General features: G+C 40.4%; 3 protein-coding genes across 3 annotated transcripts; 2 read left to right on the plus strand and 1 right to left on the minus strand.

Moving 5' to 3' along the window:
- The first annotated feature begins 1,338 nt into the window (after window positions 1-1,338).
- Window positions 1,339-4,410, plus strand: LOC134648185 (adult-specific cuticular protein ACP-20-like). Its single transcript, XM_063502668.1, has 3 exons — window positions 1,339-1,580; window positions 2,831-2,914; window positions 4,012-4,410. Exons 1-3 carry the CDS (start codon window positions 1,563-1,565, stop codon window positions 4,408-4,410), a joined length of 501 nt encoding a protein of 166 aa, XP_063358738.1. The 5' UTR covers window positions 1,339-1,562.
- A 2,269-nt stretch (window positions 4,411-6,679) lies between these two features.
- LOC134648115 (endoplasmic reticulum transmembrane helix translocase) lies at window positions 6,680-19,759 on the minus strand. Its single transcript, XM_063502585.1, has 10 exons — window positions 19,260-19,759; window positions 18,856-18,945; window positions 18,200-18,406; window positions 15,854-17,794; window positions 13,237-13,480; window positions 11,651-11,847; window positions 10,275-10,417; window positions 8,575-8,707; window positions 7,878-8,021; window positions 6,680-6,860 (listed from the first exon to the last, which is right to left on the minus strand). Exons 1-10 carry the CDS (start codon window positions 19,527-19,529, stop codon window positions 6,753-6,755), a joined length of 3,477 nt encoding a protein of 1,158 aa, XP_063358655.1. The 5' UTR covers window positions 19,530-19,759; the 3' UTR covers window positions 6,680-6,752.
- Window positions 19,760-20,268: 509 nt separating this feature from the next.
- Window positions 20,269-21,827, plus strand: LOC134648116 (DNA primase large subunit-like). Its single transcript, XM_063502586.1, has one exon. It carries the CDS (start codon window positions 20,327-20,329, stop codon window positions 21,821-21,823), a length of 1,497 nt encoding a protein of 498 aa, XP_063358656.1. The 5' UTR covers window positions 20,269-20,326; the 3' UTR covers window positions 21,824-21,827.
- The last annotated feature ends 82 nt before the right edge of the window (window positions 21,828-21,909 follow it).

The following is a 21,909-nucleotide window of genomic DNA, read 5'->3' on the forward strand; positions in this document are numbered from 1 at the left end:
ATAGTACTATTATTTATTTTGAGCCTATACCTACACCATTTTACATAATGACCAGTCCAGGTTTTTTTCTATTTTTCTGGGGGTCCTAAATGCTTGTGTGCTCAAGGACTTACAGAGAATACCACAAATCAATGTAGGCAGCAATAGTAGATTTCTACTCAACCATTCTGCACAACTGGTTAGTTTTTACTGATAGGATCCTGCTGTGATGCCTGTGATGCTGTCGAACTCCACTAACCTATTACCTACCTATAGGTAAGTATTTAAGAGCCAATAGGAGTGGTCATTTCTCCATACAAACGTACTCGACTGATTCCTCCGTGGGTTTTGAAGCTAGAGAAATGATTTTTTCAATACAGATTAATATTGTCAATATCTGTGTCGGACCGTTTTGATTTTATTGATATTTTTATTTTTTAAGGCGCTAGAGCCCTTCAAAAATGGCCAAAATGGCCTAATTGACTATGCCGCAATGAGAAGCGTGGTATTCAAAACTGATATCAATTAGCCAAAAAAGCAAAACGGTCCGACACAGATAATTTCATAATCATTTAGGTTTCCAAATTTGGTTACGATTGGTTAAGTTTTGGAGGAGGAAACAGTCGAGTACGAAACCTCGATTTTTGAGATTTTTACGCAGGATTTTTCGCCTTGTCCTTATCGCACTAGTTTTAGGAGCCGCTTCTGTTAGCGAGACGGGTATATTTACTTAAAATATTTAAATCTCAGCTCCTGTTTCGTCTTAATAAAATGTTGCTGTTACCTACATAATTAAAATAGGTAGGACTACCTATTTTAACACTAGTTTTTCAATTTGCGAATTGCGACACTCTAGGGGGTCCAAAGGCCCGGGGGGTCGCGGGACTCACAAGCCTACGTAAACAGAAATAAGTTTTTGGCAAAAATTTCATTTTTGGTACACGCTTTTATCGCTGACTGTACTTTTCTTACGACAGACAACTAATACTCATCGAGACAATTCTAAAAACCCCTAGACAATTAGGTTGTGTTGTTTCATCACAGAGTTCCTATGGCCACCTCCTGTCTCCATCATCAGATCAGCTCGTTGGTACCATAATATTGCATTGTCACCCGACTTACATGTGTATGCAAAATTTCAGCTCAATTGGAAACCGGGAAGTGGATCAAATTTAACTTGCAAGATTCCATTACATAGTTACATTACATACAGGCTGACCTAATAAAAGCGTGTTAAAATGAAAAAAAAAACAAAAGAAACAACTAAGAGCAAGGGGTGGCGAAAAATGATTCATGCCAAGGGGGGTCGCCAAAAGCGTTCCTAATGTTCCTATGTCAAGGTTTGAAAATAGGTACTAATTTTAAAAATCTGATGAAACATCGGATCGCATTTGACTAAGGCGCACGTTACGAAAACACTCCAGCGCATCTATTGGAATAGTCAATAAGCGTGAACATCCGAAGGGTAACGTATTGGCTATTGGCTCATGCTGCAGTATATAAGCGAATTGGTTTACCGGCAGGACATCATACTGTAACTGCTGCTTTGAGGAACAATTCAGTGAACCCGTGAAAAAGACAACATGCTTCACTACGTCACGGTGAGTTCTGTTGTTCTGTTCTGTTCATGTGTTGTAAGCAGGATGGGCCCTGCAAGTCCTGAAACACGCGCAAATAATAGAGAGATTGATTCAAACTTTGAAGGAACTAAAGAAAGTAAAAAAATATGGTTACCGTAAAACAGTTGAAAAGCCCCCAATTATGTATGGTCCAAATCTATCACTGATATTTTCGTTGGTGTGACTTTTATTTGGATGATGTTGATTAAAGATAAAAGTTTGACAACTATTGATATTGATACTTACATACGTATTAAACGTATGGCCCAATATATATATGTATATATATATATATATATATATATATAGAATATAGTCCAGTACTACAACTAAGTACTGGACTATAGTTGTGTCGCACTGGTGCACACGGCCCGTTTTTAACGAATCCCATTTTGATGTTCTTTCTGAAATTTCAGAAGATATTTCTTTCAGTTTTGTGTTTATAATTACTTTAGGCGTGCAACTTTATGATAAAACTTCATGGCTATAAGCACTAAACTAAGCTGAAACCAGCAACTTCCATTAGTTGTTCCTGAATATCCTGAATAACATCAACGTACCTAGACATAATTCCGCTCTGGCAATAAACAAACTTTCATAAAAAAAGCACTTACCTAATAATTACAAGTTACAAGCAAGTAAAAATGGTTTTGCTTTAAATAGGGGTTAAATCAAATCAAATAGGTATCATATATATGTTTAGGCAACTAAGGCCACACTTTACAGACCTACTTATACCTACATACAATAGCAATAATCTTAAAAAATAAAAATAATTTTAGCGACACAACAGTTTTCTGCTGCGTCAGCCGTTTCAGTGTAGGATTCGGCAGCTTCCCACGGAACCACAGGTATTAATTAAATAATTAAAAATTAGGTAGGTAGTTAAAAATGCCCCGTTTCTCTCTGCCTGCGCCGAATACGAGAACACGAATGCTTAGGTACTGTGGTACTTAACCTTTTGACCGCTACAGTCGGCTGTGGCCGTCATCGGAAAGTCTTGCCTAGGAAGCCAACGACGGCTACAGCCGACAGCCAATTCAATAGGGACTTACGTGAGATTCAGTAAAGTTCAATTTTGCTTGAATAATCGCGATCCCCTGGCGTGAGGGGTACGGCAAATTCCTTCGCTGTCTGGCGTTCGAAAGGTTAATAAGTTTAATGCCAAGATAAGGCGTCTAACTTCCGGTATATTGTTGTCTAATTGACGCATATGCAACATTTTCTTCTAGATTGTTTGCCTGCTGGGAGCCGCCCACAGCGCACCGTCTGGCGGCATCTACAGCCAAGCCATCGGCGTCGAGGTCGGCAGTGTGGTAAGATAACTGTTACAGTCTCAATTTTAAGTTCACATTTCATTGTTTAATTTTAACCTTTACCCCTTGACCGCCACAGTCGGCTGTGGCCGTCATCGAAAAGTCTTGCCTTACGGACGCCAACGACGGCTACAGCCGAGAACTTCGCCAATGTAATAGGGATTTACGCGGGACTCCGTAAAGTTCAATTTCGCTTAAAAGGTTGGCGTTAACCACTCTAATAACAAATGGTGACTGTTCTTAACCATCCGCGGTCCTCTTGCAGCAAAGAATGTTAGCGTAACAAATGTAATAGTAGGTACGAGTACATAGCTGAAGGGGAAGTAATTTTTGAAGTGAAAACTTCTTTAGCGGCGCTGTGCACTTTTTGAGGTGGGGAAAAAATGTTCTCGAGACAGCGTGAGATGATCACGTGACCGTAAGACGTAAGATGTCATTGAGTTTTCACTTCGGTCGGCACTCCCGAAGTGCAACCAGGGGGTTTCACTCCGCAGTTTAGGCACATTTGGCCGGCGCGCCCATCGGACAGGCGTAGCGTATAGCAGTGGGCTGCCGCTCGGTGCACACGATAGTCGTGTACGTGGCGCTCGCGCAAAATTGAAAATACATAATGGCTTCGAAACTTACTTCCGCGAGAATCAGACATGCTATCTTCGGATAAAAAATGTATGTTTACATAATCAACGTTTGTAATTCCTACATATTTATCTTAAAAACAATAAATCAGAGGGTATAGGTATAAATACTTGTCAAGTGATAACCCCGTGCCGACACTCACAGCTCGGTCATAAAACTGTGGCGCGCAAAGGAGATTCACGGTTCGTGCGCGGTTATAAGTTTCAATTTTGCTTGCAGGCGGCGATATAGGTGTAATTTTATACCTAAACCTGACTTTTGTGAAGGAGTGAATTTTCTGTACGGTAGTACTACTAGTTATTCTGTGGTGCAACCCGTTTTTTTGGCGTTGTTATTATTTGTACATTTTACTAAAGACAAGTAAAATTACCTACCTTTCCGCAAACCAATTATTGATTGATTGAAAGGCCTCTGAAAGTATTTTCAAACAAATGAGAACATAAGTAGTTTTTTTTTTATAGTCGAACCCGTCGTACGGCTTCAACTACGCCGTGAACGACCCGCTGACCGGCGACAACAAGGCGCAGTCCGAGCAGCGCCAGGGCGGCGTCGTTAAAGGCTCCTACTCGCTCTCCGAGCCTGACGGCACCGTCCGCGTGGTCGACTACACCGCCGACCCGGTCACCGGGTTCAACGCCGTCGTCAAACGCATCGGACCCGCCGCACACCCCGCGCAACTCGCCGCCCCGGTTGTCAGCAAAGCTGTCATTGAACCCATCAACATCCCTATCGGACTTAAAGGCGGACTCGGACTTGAACTAGCCGGACTCGGACTTGGCGCCCTCGACCTCAAAGGCGGCCTCGGCCTTGAGCTCGCCGGACTCGGATTAGGACTAGACGCCGGCTATTGGAAACACTAGTTATATATAATAATACATAGAGTGCTCACTCCATACATCAGTTTTAGTACCAAAAAGACTATTAGCATCTAGCATCGAGTAGCGGAACTATCAGTACTGCTACTTGACAATAGATGTAGCACCGACCGGAAAGTCTTATGCTGTTGAGATAAGACTTTCCGGTCGGTGCTACATCTATTGTCAAGTAGCAGTACTGATAGTTCCGCTACTCGATGCTAGATGTAGACACTGAAATTAATAGTCTAACTGATGTATGGAGTGAGCACTCTTGTCTTATTATATTTCTCTGATATAATATACTGTGTTTTCGCTTATGAATTGACTGTGAAATTCAAATGTGAAAACAATAGTGTCTCAAATTTCAATACTCAGCAGCATGATCAGGATTTAAATAAAATTAAGTGTTTGTCAGAAAACTTTATTTTCTTACATGCCTCGGGCCCAAAATAGACAACATATGCTTTTATAATTTACTACACATTTAGTACATAAATAGAATACCACTGACACATTCATTAACTGGGGCCCGACACTAATAGTCACTAAACCGTATCACCACAACAAGGAACATGTATTTACATGCATAAATGCAAAATATGCATAAATACTTAATACTTTAGGTATCTTTTGATAACGAAAAGTCAATACGAATAAGAAATATACTTACGCACATGATTCAAATACTTGGGATAGCATTCGATCGTTTTCAGAAGATTCGTACTAAGGTAACTAAGGACTATGATCACAATATTTGAACCATTTGACCGCCAAAGATGTCAACTGACGCCCGCGGCGACCGCCCGTTATGGATGGGGCTGTTCATAAATTACGTCATCTATTTTTGACGATTTTTGATCGTCCCCCCCCCCCTAAATCATCCAAAAACCATGCTCCAAATGACCCCGTCTCCTCCTACGTCATGCTACGATCATCAGATGTCCAGACCCCCCCCCCCCCATTTAAAATGACGTAATTTATGAATCGCCCCTATCGCGCACTCCTACAGCCTACTAAAGTCTATTTTTTTATTCGGTAGACTGAAATGACAGTTAATAGTATGAAATGACTTTAGGCGTAGCGTCAAACAGTAAGAACATCGTTTCTTTGTATCAACTAAGAGTAGCGTGAACTTCTTAGTAAAGTTTGATGAACTTTATTGTGATTCAAAGTAGCGACTAGTAGTGCGAGCCCTACTCGGCATACTTACAGGTAAATGCAATAATATATTTGAGCGTCATATCGAGTCTCGATACGAGATCAACCCTCACGGAGACCGATACGAATTTCGATACAAATAATAACCGTATCGGAAAGAAAATAAACTACTCTATTGTAAAAGCTGATTTTAGTTACAATTATAAAATCAAACCTTTCTCTGCAGGTGATTGTTAAATTATACTAACTGAAGACGAGAGTCACAAAAGGCATCGAACTCCAACCTCCACAACCTCTCGACCATTGTTTTCTGCTGCAATGGTAGAATTGGTAAAGGTAGAATTAGGGGCTATTCATAAATTACGCCATTTTAAATGGGGGGGGGGGAGGGATAGCGTAGGAGGAAACGGGGTCTTTCAAAGCATGATTTTTGGATGATTTTAGGGGAGGGGTCAAAAATCGTCAAAAATAGATGACGTAATTTATGAACAGCCCCTTATATAAAAAATATTCTAAACGTTTTGGGCACTATCTAAGACCAACCCATACAGGGTGTTTTTTAACCCTTCGGTACATATATTTATGAGGTGAAAATATTCTGAGCAACTTTTACTGTGGGACAAATCTCAAAATTACTAAAAAAAATTGGTTGATTTTCGCGGTTTCGGGGTTGGTCATATAGTATAGTTGGTCATATACTAACGCCCGCCCCGGCTTCGCACTGGTTAACAAATTATACATAAACCTTCCTCTTGAATCATTATATTTAAAAACACCGCATCAAAATCCGTTGCGTAGTTTTAAAGATCTAAGCATACATAGGGACAGACAGACAGCGGGAAGCGACTTTGTTTTATATTATGTAGCGAAGTTACTCAGTATATATTAACCTCTGAAAATTTTGATTAGGGTTGAAAAAACACTCCGTATATACGCAAGCATACATAGGGACAGACAGACAGCGAGAAGCGACTTTGTTTTATACTATGTAGCGAAGTTACTCAGTATATATTAACCTCTGAAAATTTTGATTACGGTTGAAAAAACACTCCGTATATGCGCAACCCCTGCCACCAATACATTTCTTAATACAATATAAACATTACAATAGTTAATTCTCATTCCGATACGTTTAAAATGAACCTTAATACAATACGCGAGCGTACAGAACAGCTTGAGACCGGAGGCTAGGTCGCGAGCGAGCGGCCTTCGCCAAAGAGCCAGAGGCAGGCGCGGTCAACCAGGTACGCGAACAACATGTCCGCTATTAGGACTTCGACTAGGATGAGCCGGTACTAGAACAAATATGTTAACATTAACGTAGTTACTATATCCAGCCAGCCTATTATGGATAGCTTTATCCATCTTTATCCACGTGATAAAATAACTGTCACTGTTTAACACCGTGGGAAAGAAAGTGACGGACACCGTTTTATCACGCTGTCACGTAGACAAGAACGACCATCATATCCGTACAGCGCAGGTGTCAGACACCTACATTTGTAGACGTTATTGCAGCGACATAAGGTGTATAAAATAAATATTATTATTCTTCAGGTATGTTAGGGCTTATTTCATAATAAGCGCTAACATACCTAATTATAGTAGAAATTGTTAAAAGGTATATTATGATCCTTATTCGTGAACGCGTCCAAATTCAAATGGCAAATAGCATCAGTCTAATAGCCGTAACACACTACCGCACCGCACCGCGACCTTGGTGCGCCGCACCCATAAGTGAAAGCGAGAAAGAGATATATGTTTCCCGCTCACACTTATGGGTACGGTGCATCGTGACCTTGGTGCGGTGCGGTAGTATGTTACGGCTTTGAGTAGGTAAGCATAATTTTGAATAGAACAGCAAATAATAATAGAAATCAACAGTTTTAGAAATGTCAATAAGCTACAAAGGGTCATTTGGCTGGTCTAAGTGCCAGTTGCACCATCCGCACTTGACAAACTGATCAACATCACCCAGCGCGCCGCGGCGGTTTACTATGAAACTTTCCATACAATAAAATTTAGCGAGCTCTTTAACGATGACAAACAGTTTGGTGCAACCGACCCTAAGTCTGCCAAGTGTTAATTGTTTGGGTCCTGTCTTAAAGAGCCGCCATTGCAGGTCCAAAAAGCTGCGTGAGGCTCACAAGCCGCGTGTTGCCGACCCCTGTAGGCCAATCTATCCACTCCGGCTTTTAGAAATAGAGTTCAATATAACTTACATCGGGCTCAAGTCGTAAGTCTTTCATTAACGAATCTCTTCGCGCGAATATCAACCGTAACCTACGGTAACAGAGTTGAATATCACTTACATCGGGCGGGAAGTAGACGATCTCGAACATACTGGAAAGATCTGGCAGTATCCCCGCGGCCAGCGCTAACACGGCGCCGCCGGAGACCACGATGCTGTACAGTAGGGGCTTGTTGTCTCGTAGGCCTTCCATGAACGGCTCGCCCTGTGCGAACATCAACCGTAAGTTAGGGTACATAAAGTTCAAATTTAGTTATCATATGCCATGCAATAAGCAAATCATTCTGGATAAGATACTAAGAGCCAAAATACTGATGTCGCCACTCAGCAATGAACTATGAAACTTTCTATACAAGAAATTGTGTAAATCAGCCCTTAGTCTAGTTTACAGAAATAGAGTTCAAATTTTACTAACACTTTTCCTTTAAGAGAGATCACAATCGATTGGTGCGCAACACTCGACACAATAGACAAAAATACGATGCACTTTTCGCGATGTACATTTGTGAAGTCTCAAATTGTTTGGTATATAAAAATCAATTATTGACACTCAGTTTTAGCATAAATAAGAAAGAGTTGAAAAAAAATCATAAAAGGTCGAATGTGACTGAACGAAAATTACAGTTTTTTGCGTCGTAGTAGCGCGTGCGGTTTTATTTAACAATAGACAAAGGATTAGCCGTTCGGGGCCAGCTAACAATCGAACGACTATAAATCTATAAAGCGTTTTTTCTCAATGAATAATGCCAGGTACTTACCCTATAGTTGATCGCGAACGTGGATATCTGCAGCGCCATGGATATGATGTAGACGGTGCTGTTGAGCAGGTCGGGCGCGAACTCGCGCTCCTCGTCCTCGGCCAAGTCCATATCTAGCTTCGGCTTCGTGTCTCTGTGGGGAAAAATATTAAATTGGCGACGAGGTAAAATTGGATAGACGATTGAATTGGATTAGAAATTGGAGACGAGCAGGCCAATTTGTGACATCAGAATTATATTTGAGTCATGTTATTTAGTTATCGTGCGTCTGTATCGTGCCCGCGCCAATACATGTACGGACAAGTACGAGCGAAATGCACGATAACTGAATGACATCAGTTGAATGGTATTCTGATATCAGTGTACGTTCGAATTGGCCTGGAAATTAAATGTCGTAATTTTGAGTTTATTAGTCTTGAAGACTGGTCTGGCCTAGTGCCCCTAGTGGGTAGTGACCCTGCCTGTGAAGCCGCGGTCCTGGGTTCGAATCCCGGTAAGGGCATTTATTTGTGTGATGAGCACAGGTATTTGTCCCTGAGTCTTGGCTGTTTTCTATGTATTTGCATATTACATATGTACATGTGACGTTATCTATGAAAAGGGACCTTATTTTCGATGGCGCCTACGCCATTATTAACGATGCTCCGATATAAATACAATGCCGCGCGACGCTGTGTGGCGTAAGTGCCATCGACAATAAGGTCCCTTTTCATAAATAATGCCCCACATTATATATATCGTAGTCTGAGTACCCACAACACAAGCCTTCTTGAGCTTACTGTGGGACTTAGTCAATCACTTCCTATAATATTTATTTATTTATTCATCCAGCTTGGTAGATATGTCGCAGTCAGATCGTATAATCCGCCGTATTACATTACGGCTAGCCGTTTTCTAAAACAGGGGCGTTTTGAAATGCGGCGGTTCGACGTTTAGCCGGATTGTCATTGCGATACGTTCTTCAATAAGGCGGCCTACGTTTAGCCGCATCGTATCTACTATTTAGAATTTTAGATTGTAGAGTGACCAGTTCTTTCGGTCGCCTACGTAACCGGAGTTTGACAATGTTTGCAATTTAATTTATTTTTACCATGGTATGTACCACTACATGTGTTTCTTTTCCAAAACATTTCCCTCACAACTTAAGTAGACGGAGCCCCGCTTTGCGGGGCTCCTATTTCTGGGCGATTTGACCTTCGGGCATCTGAAGCTACCTAACGAACCTTATCGAGGAATACCGAGGTTATCAATGGTTTTTTTGTTTTTTTTTTAAATGTTTGTTGCTCGATATCTTCCGTCATTAGTGGACCGATTTTGAAATATATTTTTTTGTATGTATATTGTATGTATATACAGATTGGTCCCGTTTTTTTCAAAACACAGTTCTGATGATGGAATCCATGAGGAATCGAGGGAACTCCTCAAATCTTAAAGGCGTACATATAGTAATTTTTGTTTTTATTAACAAATCAAGCATATACTTTAAAAAAAGTGACATTTGAGGAATTGGAACTGCTGATGATGATCAGAACGGAACTCTTCAACGATGCATAGTTCACGTTTGGCGATTTGTCCTCTTCGTTATGTTTGTTAAGCATGTTAAGTTTTTAAGCCACATTTTTGTCAAGCTTGATTTCTGATGATAGTAGTTAGAGAAGTCGGTTTTTTTTTCTTTTAAAGATTATTAGTTTTATTATTACCTGCCCGGCGACCGCTCCGTGGCCTCACGGACTAAGTAAACGAGACAGAGGAAGTGCACCGCGAACTGTGTGAGCACCGTCATTATCGTGTACACGTTGAAGATGTTCGGCAGCGGCCGTTGCTTCGACAGCTGCTTTAGAGGCTGGAAGGTAAATGTAATACAAAAAAACCGGCCAAGTGCGAGTCGGGCTCGCGCACGGAGGGTTCCGCACCACAAACAAAAAATAGAGCAAAACAAGCAAAAAAACGGTCACCCATCCAAGTACTGACCCCGCCCGACGTTGCTTAACTTCGGTCAAAAATCACGTTTGTTGTATGGGAGCCCCACTTAAATCTTTATTTTATTCTGTTTTTAGTATTTGTTGTTATAGCGGCAACGGAAATACATCATCTGTGAAAATTTCAACTGTCTAGCTATCACGGTTCCTGAGATACAGCCTGGTGACAGACGGACGGACGGACGGACGGACGGACGGACGGACGGACGGACGGACAGCGGAGTCTTAGTAATAGGGTCCCGTTTTTTACCCTTTGGGTACGGAACCCTAAAAAATACAAATACAAAATTCTTTATATCAAAAAATACACATAAAATATGATGCAAGGGATGGAGCTACCCTGTAAGCAAAAATATTCCCGTGTTGGGTAACACCGCTCTTCCCTGTAATACATAGAAATTATAACAGTGTTTGGGTAATATACCAAAGACCATATTGTGAACAGTGGAGCGTATGGTAGCTACTTTCAATATGCAAAAATATGAAAAATATAGCATTGAATTTAGTTTTATCTGAAGTATTAAAAGAAATCTGCGCCAGGCCACAAAAATTTCGTCATATAAAGCTGTAGTACCAGTGAAGTACCACAATCCCGACTATCGGGTCGTCCGGCCTCGGAACAAACGATAGTCGGGGTTTCGGCACTGAATGTGTTAAAATATAGCTTCAAATACCCGATACTTTTCTATATTTGCGCCAATAACTACAAGATATCAAAATATATGTACGTATAAACCATGAAAGCTTTACTTTGTCATTGTCTCATTGCCATTCGACAAACTAGCTCAGGAATCGCGCGAGAAAAGCGCGACTCGCTAACCGCTTGCGACTCTTTTCAATTACATTCACACTGTTCAAGTCAGCATTAGTGGCCCTTTGCAATTTAAAACGCACCACATAGACAGAATCGAACGTATTTTATATATTCTTAAACTAGTATTGGAGTAGTTACTATCTTTGCGTGACAAAAATCAGGTCAACTGATAAGAATAGAGTAAATATAAGACAACTGTCTCACCTTAGACCGCGATATTCTTTACGTGACAAAAATCAGGTCAATTGATAAGAATAGACTAAAACTAGGACAACTGTCTCACCTTAGACCGCGATATGAATAAAAAGCACGAAGCCAACAGCAAGCTTTGCAGGGTCGCCTGTGTGTCGCTGAACTTGATACCGTCGAGGTACAACACCGATTGACTGTAGGCCAGTATAAGAGCGTTGAGGGCTAGTATCTTGAACATTTGGAGAGTGGTGACCAGCGTGCATCGACCTTGCTTGATGATGTGGCAAACTGGAAAGAAAATTATGGATTAATAAGTTTTTGGCAACAATTTCATTTTTGGTACAAGCTTTTATCGCTGACTGTACTTTTTTTCCACAGACAACTAATACTCGTCGAGACAATTCTAAAAACCCCAAACACAATTAGGTTCCGTTGTTTTATCACAGAATTCCTATGACTACCTCCTGTCTTCATCATCAGATCAGCTCCATGGTACCATAATATTGCATTGTCACCCGACTTACACACAAAATTTCAGCTCAATCGGAAACCGGGAAGTGGATCAAATTTAACTTGCAAGATTTGATTACAGATACAGACTGACAGACAACGGGACAGGTGAAAGTAAATAAAAGCTTGTAAAAAATACCTTCAAGCAGAATACCTTCAATAGAACTTGCTAACTATGTAAACAAACCGCCATACTAAAATTGACACTGAATGTCAATTTACTAGTAACTTTTGTTTACATAGCAAGTTCTATTTAATGACACTTTACAGCACATACTGGCGTATTTTTCTACTAGAATTTTCACGACTTTCACTACTTATTCTTTGTTAATCCTTTGTGTTAATATTCGACTTTTTGTGGAAGATAGAAAGATAATAATAGGATAGGTACCTACATGAATTTTTCAATTGCACATGTCTCTCTAAACGGCAAGTGCTTTGTGCCAAAAACTTAGGCAACTCAATGTTGATAAGCGCACAGTAATCTTGAAAGGCTAACTGCGATAGACACTTTCTCTAAGTTTATCATCGCACGGCCTATAGTTCGTTTTTTTAGCATTAGAAAGAACTTGAAAGATGGTAAGCGATTTTGACATGTCTTTTAATTGAAAAACACTTTTTAAAAATCAATAACTTTTACTTATGAAAGCAGCCCTAGTAGCACGGTCGCATTTTTATCATTTATCACCATGCCTGTCACGTTCTAACAAGTAGGTAAGTGCGAAAGTGACGGGCATAGTGATAGTGGATAAAAATGGATCCGTGCTGAGCCCGCTGAAGAGTATAAAATAATATTCATAATTGTTACATATTTACCGTAACTTATTTTTTAAATGTGTTTTTCAATTAATACGTCGGCCATCATATTCAGATTAGTTAAAATCTTTTAGTAAAATCTATTTTCCCGGTTCCCGAGATACAGGCTGCGCCTAGTTTGGGGCCGACGGATATTAGCTTAGTTGTAAAATGTAATTTATGATAAGTTCAATCTGCTATGTCGATTTGTAAAAATGTTTGGTAAATAAACGATTTGTATTTGTATTTGTATTTAAAAGACACATCAAGATTGTTTACCAAATTTCTAATGCTAAAAAAAGTATAGTCTCGTGGCGATCTCACGGAAGCATCAAGATCTACATAGTTCAAACACGATCATAATATACTCACTGCACAAAATACTAGAGAGGCGACTAGTAAACGGCGCAGCGACGCTGGCGTCCCCTAATCTAACCAACTGCGGCTGATCCTCTTCTTCCAACTTCTTCATCGCGCGGCGCAGCCGGGCCGCGGCCTCGGCGCGGGCCTCGCGCGGGTCGCGGCCCGCCGGCCTCCGCGCGGGCTCGGCCTCCGGGGCCGGGGCGGGCCGCTCGCGCAGGCGCTCGGGCGCGTTAGCGAGGATCGCTACGCCCACCTGAATGAATGGCGGTTCGTTTGATGTAGCTATAGTTGATGGCGACATCTCTTGACTCAAAATAGGGTCATTGCGCTAGTTTTCGTCCACTTGACATAATCAATATATATTATAAAAAAAAGTGTACAATGTGCGTGCCGCTAAAACTCAGAAATGAGCCCCGATACGATCATCATCTTCCTCGCGTTGTCCCGGCATTTTGCCACGGCTCATGGGAGCCTGGGGTCCGCTTGGCAACTAATCCCAGGAATTGGCATAGGCACTAGTTTTTACGAAAGCGACTGCCATCTGACCTTCCAACCCAGAGGGTAAACTAAGCCTTATTGGGATTAGTCCGGTTTCCTCACGATGTTTTCCTTCACCGAAAAGCGACTGGTAAATATCAAATGATATTTCGTACGTAAGTTCCGAAAAACTCATTGGTACGAGCCGGGGTTTGAACCCGCGACCTCCGGATTGCAAGTCGCACGCTCTTACCGCTAGGCCACCAGCGCTTTTTTTTTTTTTTTTTACGATCGATGGAGTTATATGGTGTGGTAGCCCTCTATCTCCTGTCCATGAAGAAGTTTCCCGTTTTTACCTGAAGCGTGTGCTTTTGAAGATATAAGGGCTGAAAGTTTCGCCCACACCCAGACTTAGAAGCAGTCATATTGTTATTGAATATTGAACCTTAACTTAATAGACGAAAAGTTCAGAATCGATCGTGAAACATATACCTTCAAAAATTTGTACCTGGGGTGGTGTCTCGGGTCTCTGAGGCTAGACATTTCTAGAACAGGCCAGAACATTCGGGGAAATTCGAGAGCATTCCACAGCATTTCAGAATATTCTGGAATGTTTTCAAATGTTTGAGAACAGCCTAGATCATTGTGGAACATTCCAGAACACTTTCGAATGTTCTGGAATATTCTGGCTTTTTATAGGGTCCGAGAGGAGCTACCTATTGGTAGGGGTATATAAATAAATCAAGATCCGTCGTGAGGTTCGAATGTTCGAGAACATCCCAGAATATTCTGGAATATATTTCCATGAAGAAGGTTCCTGTTTTTACCTGAAGGGTGGTGCTTTTGAAGATATAAGGGTAGATAATTTCGCCCTCTAGACATTTCTAGAACACTCCAGAGCGTTCGAGAGTATTCGAGAGCATTCCACAACATTTAAGAACATTCTGTAGTGTTGTCGAATGTTCCAGAACACTCTCGAATGTTGTGAACTCTGGAATATTGGGCACCATTTGATTTTTGCAACTACCACACAGTCACATGTCTACTCTCTGAGCGAAGCCGGGTACCTCAGCTAGTAGGGAATATTATGCGAAAGTCTGCGTAGGGGGCGCCACTCCCACAACAAGTAAACAATCTAAGGTTCTACCGCAAACGAGAGAGTCGATATTTTGTTATCTAACCTCTCTATCACTCTTGCATATTCAAGCGATAAAGAGGCAGATAGCTGAGTTTTGATTTCGCGTTTCCCGGTAGATCCTTTCAAATCCTTTGTAAACCGCCTTGATGTATCAATGTCATATTTGATTGTCTGTGAAAACTTGTCAAAAAACAGTTTAAGGTACAGTATGTATAAGTTACTCTATGGTATACTTAAGTCAATAGTGCTGCACTCTGGCGTCAAAATATTGCAGTAATACTCCCTATTAGTAAAATAATATTTATGATATTTAAATTGCTACTTGCGAAACATAATTTTTATGTAGATAGATATAAGATATATTGTTTCGATAGGATGGCAATTAGTCCAAAATTGTGCAGCAATGTAGGTTTATATTGAAATTTCGTCCAGTGGACGAAAACTAACGCACCTACCCTATATGACACCCAAAAAATTTACAACTGATCCTTAGTTTCGGCATAAAAACCATTCTTCTCTTAATTAGAATAGGCGTGATCCGACATGCACTTGGCCGGGTTTGTATACCATTTACACGAATTAATAGGTTTCTTTGTTCTAAGTATGTCTAAGAAGAAAGGCCACCGAAAATGTATTCAACAAATTTTTCACGTCTATAAAAGTTTCGGATTCGGCTGAACCCGATTCAAAACCGAACCTTCGCTTTCGTTTAAGTGTAAGGCCTGAGTGGACGCTCATGTTGGGCGTGCAGCGGGGCGGGGCGTGCGGCGTGCATGTTAAACAAATGCAAACGTATAGTAGCGGCCTTAGTGCACGCTGCTCAAATCCCTTGGGAGCTCGACGCCACGCTGCACGCCCCGCCGAACGCTCCGCTTTGAGCGTCCACTCAGGCCTTACACTTAGACAATTAAATCTGGTTTTGTCGGACACTAATTTAAGTTTCAATAATGTAATTATTTCTAAACAAAACCATGATAAATTTTTATATAGAACAAGAATTTTGGTACTTACATCAGCATGTTTCAGAGCTCCCACATCGTTAGTACCATCGCCGCACATCAGCGTAGAATACCCGAGAGCTTTCAATGTCACCACCACGAACTCCTTCTGCTTCGGTGCGAACCGCGCGAACACCTTTATATGAGGCATCAGCTGTATCATGAACTTGTAGTAACTCTCATTCAGATGGCTCAAACCCTCGCCGGTCACACACAGGTCGAACTTAGAAGTCAACTGCTTACTTTTCTTAAACGGCTGTACTGGCAAAAACACTTCGTCATCTATAGACTTCCATCCCCATTCTTCTTTACTTTGAGTTAAAATGAGAACTTCCTTTTGAGTAAAATTCAACTCTTTAGCCACATGACACGCCGTTAAAGGATTGTCACCAGTTATCATAACTACGGAATGCGACGCGTGAACTATCTCCGCTATAGCCTTTTTCGAGTCCGCTTTCAGTGGACACGAAATGATTACGAAGCCGACGAACGTCAAATCGGACTCTATATCTTCCCTTGATAAATCACGGATTTCTTGAGAGCTTAACTTTCCTAAATTTCTATAACCTAAGGCTAAGACCCTGGCGCCCCTGCGCGACAACGTCAAATAAACGTGGTCGTAATGACTAGGAACCTCTTTCAGCATAGACTTGATCGTTTCTGGCGCGCCCTTGACGCTGCTGATATAGTGAGTCTCTATGAACCCTCGCTCGGTCACCTGGTAACCGGCGATCACCGACATCCTCTTAAGGGCACTTGCGAAGTGGTTTCTGTGGACAATCTTCAGACCGGGCGATTTTCCCTTCTTTGGCACTATAGCGTCCCCTTTAGTTAGGTTCCATTCGGCAGCCTTCAAAGTGGCCTTTTCTAATGGATCTCCGACTATTCCGTCGTCTAGTTGAACGAGTGAGTGACAAGACGCTAATACTTGTATTGTCTCCATAGGAGCTTCAGAGAGTGGAATGACTGTGGCGTCTTTATGTACGCCGATGCCAGCTACACCTTCTACAACTAAGTTGTCGCTGGTCAATGTGCCGGTTTTGTCAAAACAGCAAATTTCAACTTTACCAGCAAACGGTATCCTAAATGGTTCTGTACAAAATACTGCTAGTTTCGATAGGGAGAGCAAAGAAGTGTTCACCGCTAGAGACAACTCTATAGGCAGCTCTGGTGGAACAACAGATGTCAATATCAAAGTGCACTCCAAAAATAACTTATAACGATTTCTTGTAGGATCCTCACAGCCCTTCACCCAAACATATGCAGCGGCTGCGATCGCGAATATTAACAAAAACAAAATAAACCCAAAGGTTTCTAGATTATTGGCAGTGACTCTTTTGACTCCAAACAGAATGGTCCTTAAAAGTTTACCCTGTGATGTGTTAAATCCTGTCCGAATGACGTAGCCAATGCATCCATTATCAGGTGCTTTCAGACCTGATGTTTTACTTGGTGACGAATGTTGTACAATTTTAGTTCCACCAAACAGCATATGTAATTTTCCGTCGCCCTCCGGCTCTAAGTGCTGTTGTGTGTTCTTTTCATTTTCTAGAGGCTCCTTCATTTGTGGGACACTCTCACCAGTTAACATAGATTCATCTACTATACAGGAACCTCTTAACAGAACTATATCACACGGTACAAGGTTTTCGTTGACGGAGCGTGTGATAGAGACAATGTCTCCAGGCACCAACTGGTCACTTAACATATGTCGCCATCTTCTGTTTCTATAAATGTTAATGTTGTATGGCTTGTTGCCCATTTTTCTGATTTCTGACATATTCCTAAGCTGCTGTTGGACCAGGGTGCACTCGAACATGACCAACATGACGAGGGTGAATATGGAATAGTACCAGTACTTGTCCAGGCACCAGAGAGCTACGCAGAACACTTGGAACACAAAGAACGGTGCTGTTGCCCTTTCTTTAAATAGTTCCATGAATTCTGGTACTACCTAAAACAAAAAAGTTAACAACATCAGCATTATTAGACTGGTAAAGAATGTTTTTGGCATTAAGTCAGCTTTTTGTATGATAAGTATTTTCATTTGTGCAATAAAGATAACTTAATAATTTATTTATAATACTTAAAAAAAAAAAGAAGCAGAGATTACAAATGGAACTGATTGGTACCCCAAAAACCCAGGATGTGATATCACATTTTTTGCCTAGACGCCATAGAAAATTATTTTATTTCATAAGTAAACCATGAGTGCCTGTACCATAATTAAACCTACACCTGACTCAGTGTTTGACTTAATAATCTGAGTAATCCAAAATGCTCTTAAAATCCCTGCCCTGAACACTGCCTGAAAGTGCTCTAAACTAGGCCAAAATATGAAATTAAAACAATACTTTACCATTATCATCTCATTCTTCCCAAATTCCTTTTCCGCCATTTCAATAGCTTCATCATCTGCGTACCCCTTGGATTCCAAGTACTGGTCATGTGGTTTGTTGATGGGGAACTCCACTGTGCTGAAAATCTTCTTATCCCAGTCGTAAACATATTTACTCTTTTGGAACATGAACCATACATCGGGGTTGAGACTGCCTTTCTTTGTGGACTGAAATTTAAAAACTATAGTAAAACAAAGCTCAATCTTAACTACTGTAATTGTATTTTGAACATTGTTGCTAGTATTTTCCCTAAAGGTAAAAGTGCCACAAATTAACCCATTGTGATAATAATTTATTATCATGTTTCCCGTTTGAATTCCTTCATGGTTTTAATTAGTAGAAAAGCGATAAGACAACATTTTTACATAAATTATTTCATATTGTGTCTATTTATAGTTTACTGACTTTTATATACCAATCATTTGTTTAAATTAAATATTATCATAATATATATGCAAGCTTTATTTTACAATAGTTATTTAAAACAATAAAACTGATAGCATTGCTTCATTAGTAAAATAAGTAAACTCATTGTTATTTATCTATTATCACCATATAGACGTAACAATTGCCTCACACCTTTTGATAATGATTACTCTTAACCTCTGAAACTTACCTTAGTATGATGCAACTTGACAATTTCAGAAAATCCATTGTTCGGAGTTGGAACAACTTTGACAATCTCAGCTTGTATGGGGTCTTTTACCTATAATGAAATAAACATAAAAAAATACATGCTTATCCTTTAAGCATATGTTTCATTACTTTAAATTAGTTAAATTAGAAACAGAATGTGCATGCAATAATTAATCACTAGGCTTTGGTTAGGTACAGTCAGCAGCAATAGTTGCTAAGCGGGCAAGGTGTTCAAAATGATCTTGACGCGACTTTATTGTTAAGAGAATAAGAGCGCGTCAAGGCAATTTTGAACACCTCGCCCGCATAGCAACTATTGCTGCTGCCTGTACTAGAATAAATAGAAAACTAACACTAGAAGAAACCAAGGATACAGTCTCTTACCTTAGAACACGACAGGAAACATTGAATGTGAACGCTCCAATAGCAACATAAACAAACGAGGATTTGAATAGTGGCCACGACAGCGACAACCACGAACCCTGCCTCCACATTATCCTCGATACCGTACACCACAATCCATGAATAAAATATCACCGGATATAATATGAGAAAAGGCAGCACTGTCCCTTGAAGAACAGTCGCTACAGGCTTAAATAGCTGTGTATATTGGACTAAATCATCCAATGACGACTGCATCTCGTTAGACACCATAATACATTGAATCTAAACAACAACTTCTGAAAGTGACTTTTGTACACGTCACCATTAGAATTACAAATTAGGGTTATGCATTATTGCATATTTCTTTCATACAAATCAATTGAAAAATAATACTACGGAAAATTCGATTTTGCCGAGTTTACGGACTTGACAGAACAGACAGAAGGGCGAGGGTGAGAGGCGGGGGACGAGGAAAGAAGAACAAGAGCGTGCGTGACACGTTTTATATTCCTTTTCAAGCATACTATACTTTTCAAAAGTAATTCTCGCCCGTGGCGATTTTAACCATTATCTCACCAGTTTTAACCATTTTCAAGATACATTAACCCAGGCACATGATGAAATGAAAGTACAAAATCTTTGATTGAAAGTGTATATTTTTGTAACTTGCTATCCTTACTAGATTACGTTCAGAAACCATATTTATTTATTTCCTTCGCATTGACTTAAAATATCTATCTTCTACTGAAGTCTTCTGCGGCTTTATATTTTTTTATTTATTATGTTAATTCCTAGGGTTGATATGAAATAGCACACATTTTTATACAGGTATGATTATACCCGTAAAGACGAAATAGGATAAACAAGTTTTTGCACAATCATCCAAAGGTAGTCATTTCCAGATATCTAAACGCTCCTGTTGCTGTCAAATATGTCAGTGTCAAAAATTAGCGCGAAATCGTCGCAAACCGCAACATTAGCAATCGTATTTCGTTACGTGTTCTAAAATTTCTCTATGAAACGAAATAGTGTTGAATCGCCAGGTTTTAGTTAAATGACAAACCGTTATGGATCTCCAAATCAAAAGGAAGTCTACAAGAGCACCCATTACCGGCAGTCTTGTAGAAACTTATCCGCACGATCTCCAAATGTATAAACTGCCTCCAACCGAAAACATTTCACTTCAAGAGTTCGAAACCTTGGCTTTGGAGAGACTTACTCTTCTGCGAAGTTTAGCAACTGGTACTACTTTAAAAGGACTTCGAATTTACTCTGAAGAATGGACAGATTACGTTCTGAATGAATTAAGAACACATGGCATCAAGTACTACATGAAGCTATGTGAAAAGACCGCTTGTGGTACTACTGAAGCCGATTTGCAGGCGAGACGTAAGGATCATATTGCACATTTTATACTACGTCTAGCATACTGTCGCACTGAGGAGTTACGACGATGGTTCATCGCGAGGGAAATGGAACTATTCCGAATGAGATTTATGATCATGAGGGGTGAAACTGTAGATAAATTCTTCAAACTAAACAATCTATGCTACACCAACATCTCAGATGAAGAAAAAGATAGCATCATTCATTTTCTGAGAGAATCTACTCCGCATCAAAACATTGACAATTTGAAATACTACAAAGTCAAATTCTATGAAGTGTTGGACCTTGTTAGATCTAGGAAAGCTTACCTGAGTGGTGGATATGCTTATATTCCGCATAAGGATTTCATATCAGTTCTGTCAGCTCAGTATCGGACACACTTGAAGCAGAGTCTAGCCATTGCTTCACAACATCTCTCAGAGGTTGAAAATGATGAGAGGCTTGTAGGGTTGCTGAAAGGATTGCACCAGACATACACAGGCACTGACTATAGTGACACTAAGGCAGTTATACCTATTGAAAGCCTGGACTCCCTGTCTGTGAAATCATTCCCACTCTGCATGAGGCAATTGCATGAGCAGCTGCGATCAGCCCACCATCTCAAACACGGAGGGAGACTCCAATATGGACTGTTCCTTAAAGGCATTGGAGTTACATTGGAAGACTCTCTAAGATTCTGGAGGGAAGAGTTCACAAAAATAATGGAATTGGACAAATTTGAGAAGCAATATGCCTACAATGTGAGGTATAATTATGGTAAGGAAGGTAGCAAGAGGAATTATTCACCATTCAGCTGCATGAAGATAATAAGCAATAATGTGGGACCTGGTGACTGCCATGGCTGTCCTTTCAAACACTGCGACCCCAGTGGCTTGAAAAATAGACTACAAGGATATGCCTTAGACCCCCAAGCAGTAAACAATGTTGTAGATATGGTCAAAAAGGGCCATTTCCAGATAGCCTGCAGTAAATACTTTGATGCTGTGCATAATGTCGACTTAGGTTTAGGTATCAATCATCCGAATCAGTACTTTGAGGAGAGCCAGAAGCTTCAAGGAGACAAGAAAGGTGAAAATAAAGTACAAGTTAAGAAAGAAATTAAAACTATCAAAAAGGAGCCTGGGAATGACATTGAAGACATGGATTTTGATGAAATATCTGAATGGAAAGATTCCTAAAAGCAAGCATCTATCAATAAATTTTCTTGCAACTGTTTGGTGAATAAATGTGTCATTCTGAAGGATAGAAGATTCCCTGGATGAGC

Source organism: Cydia amplana, chromosome 5 (genome assembly GCF_948474715.1).
Source record: "Cydia amplana chromosome 5, ilCydAmpl1.1, whole genome shotgun sequence".
NCBI classification, from domain to species: domain Eukaryota; kingdom Metazoa; phylum Arthropoda; class Insecta; order Lepidoptera; family Tortricidae; genus Cydia; species Cydia amplana.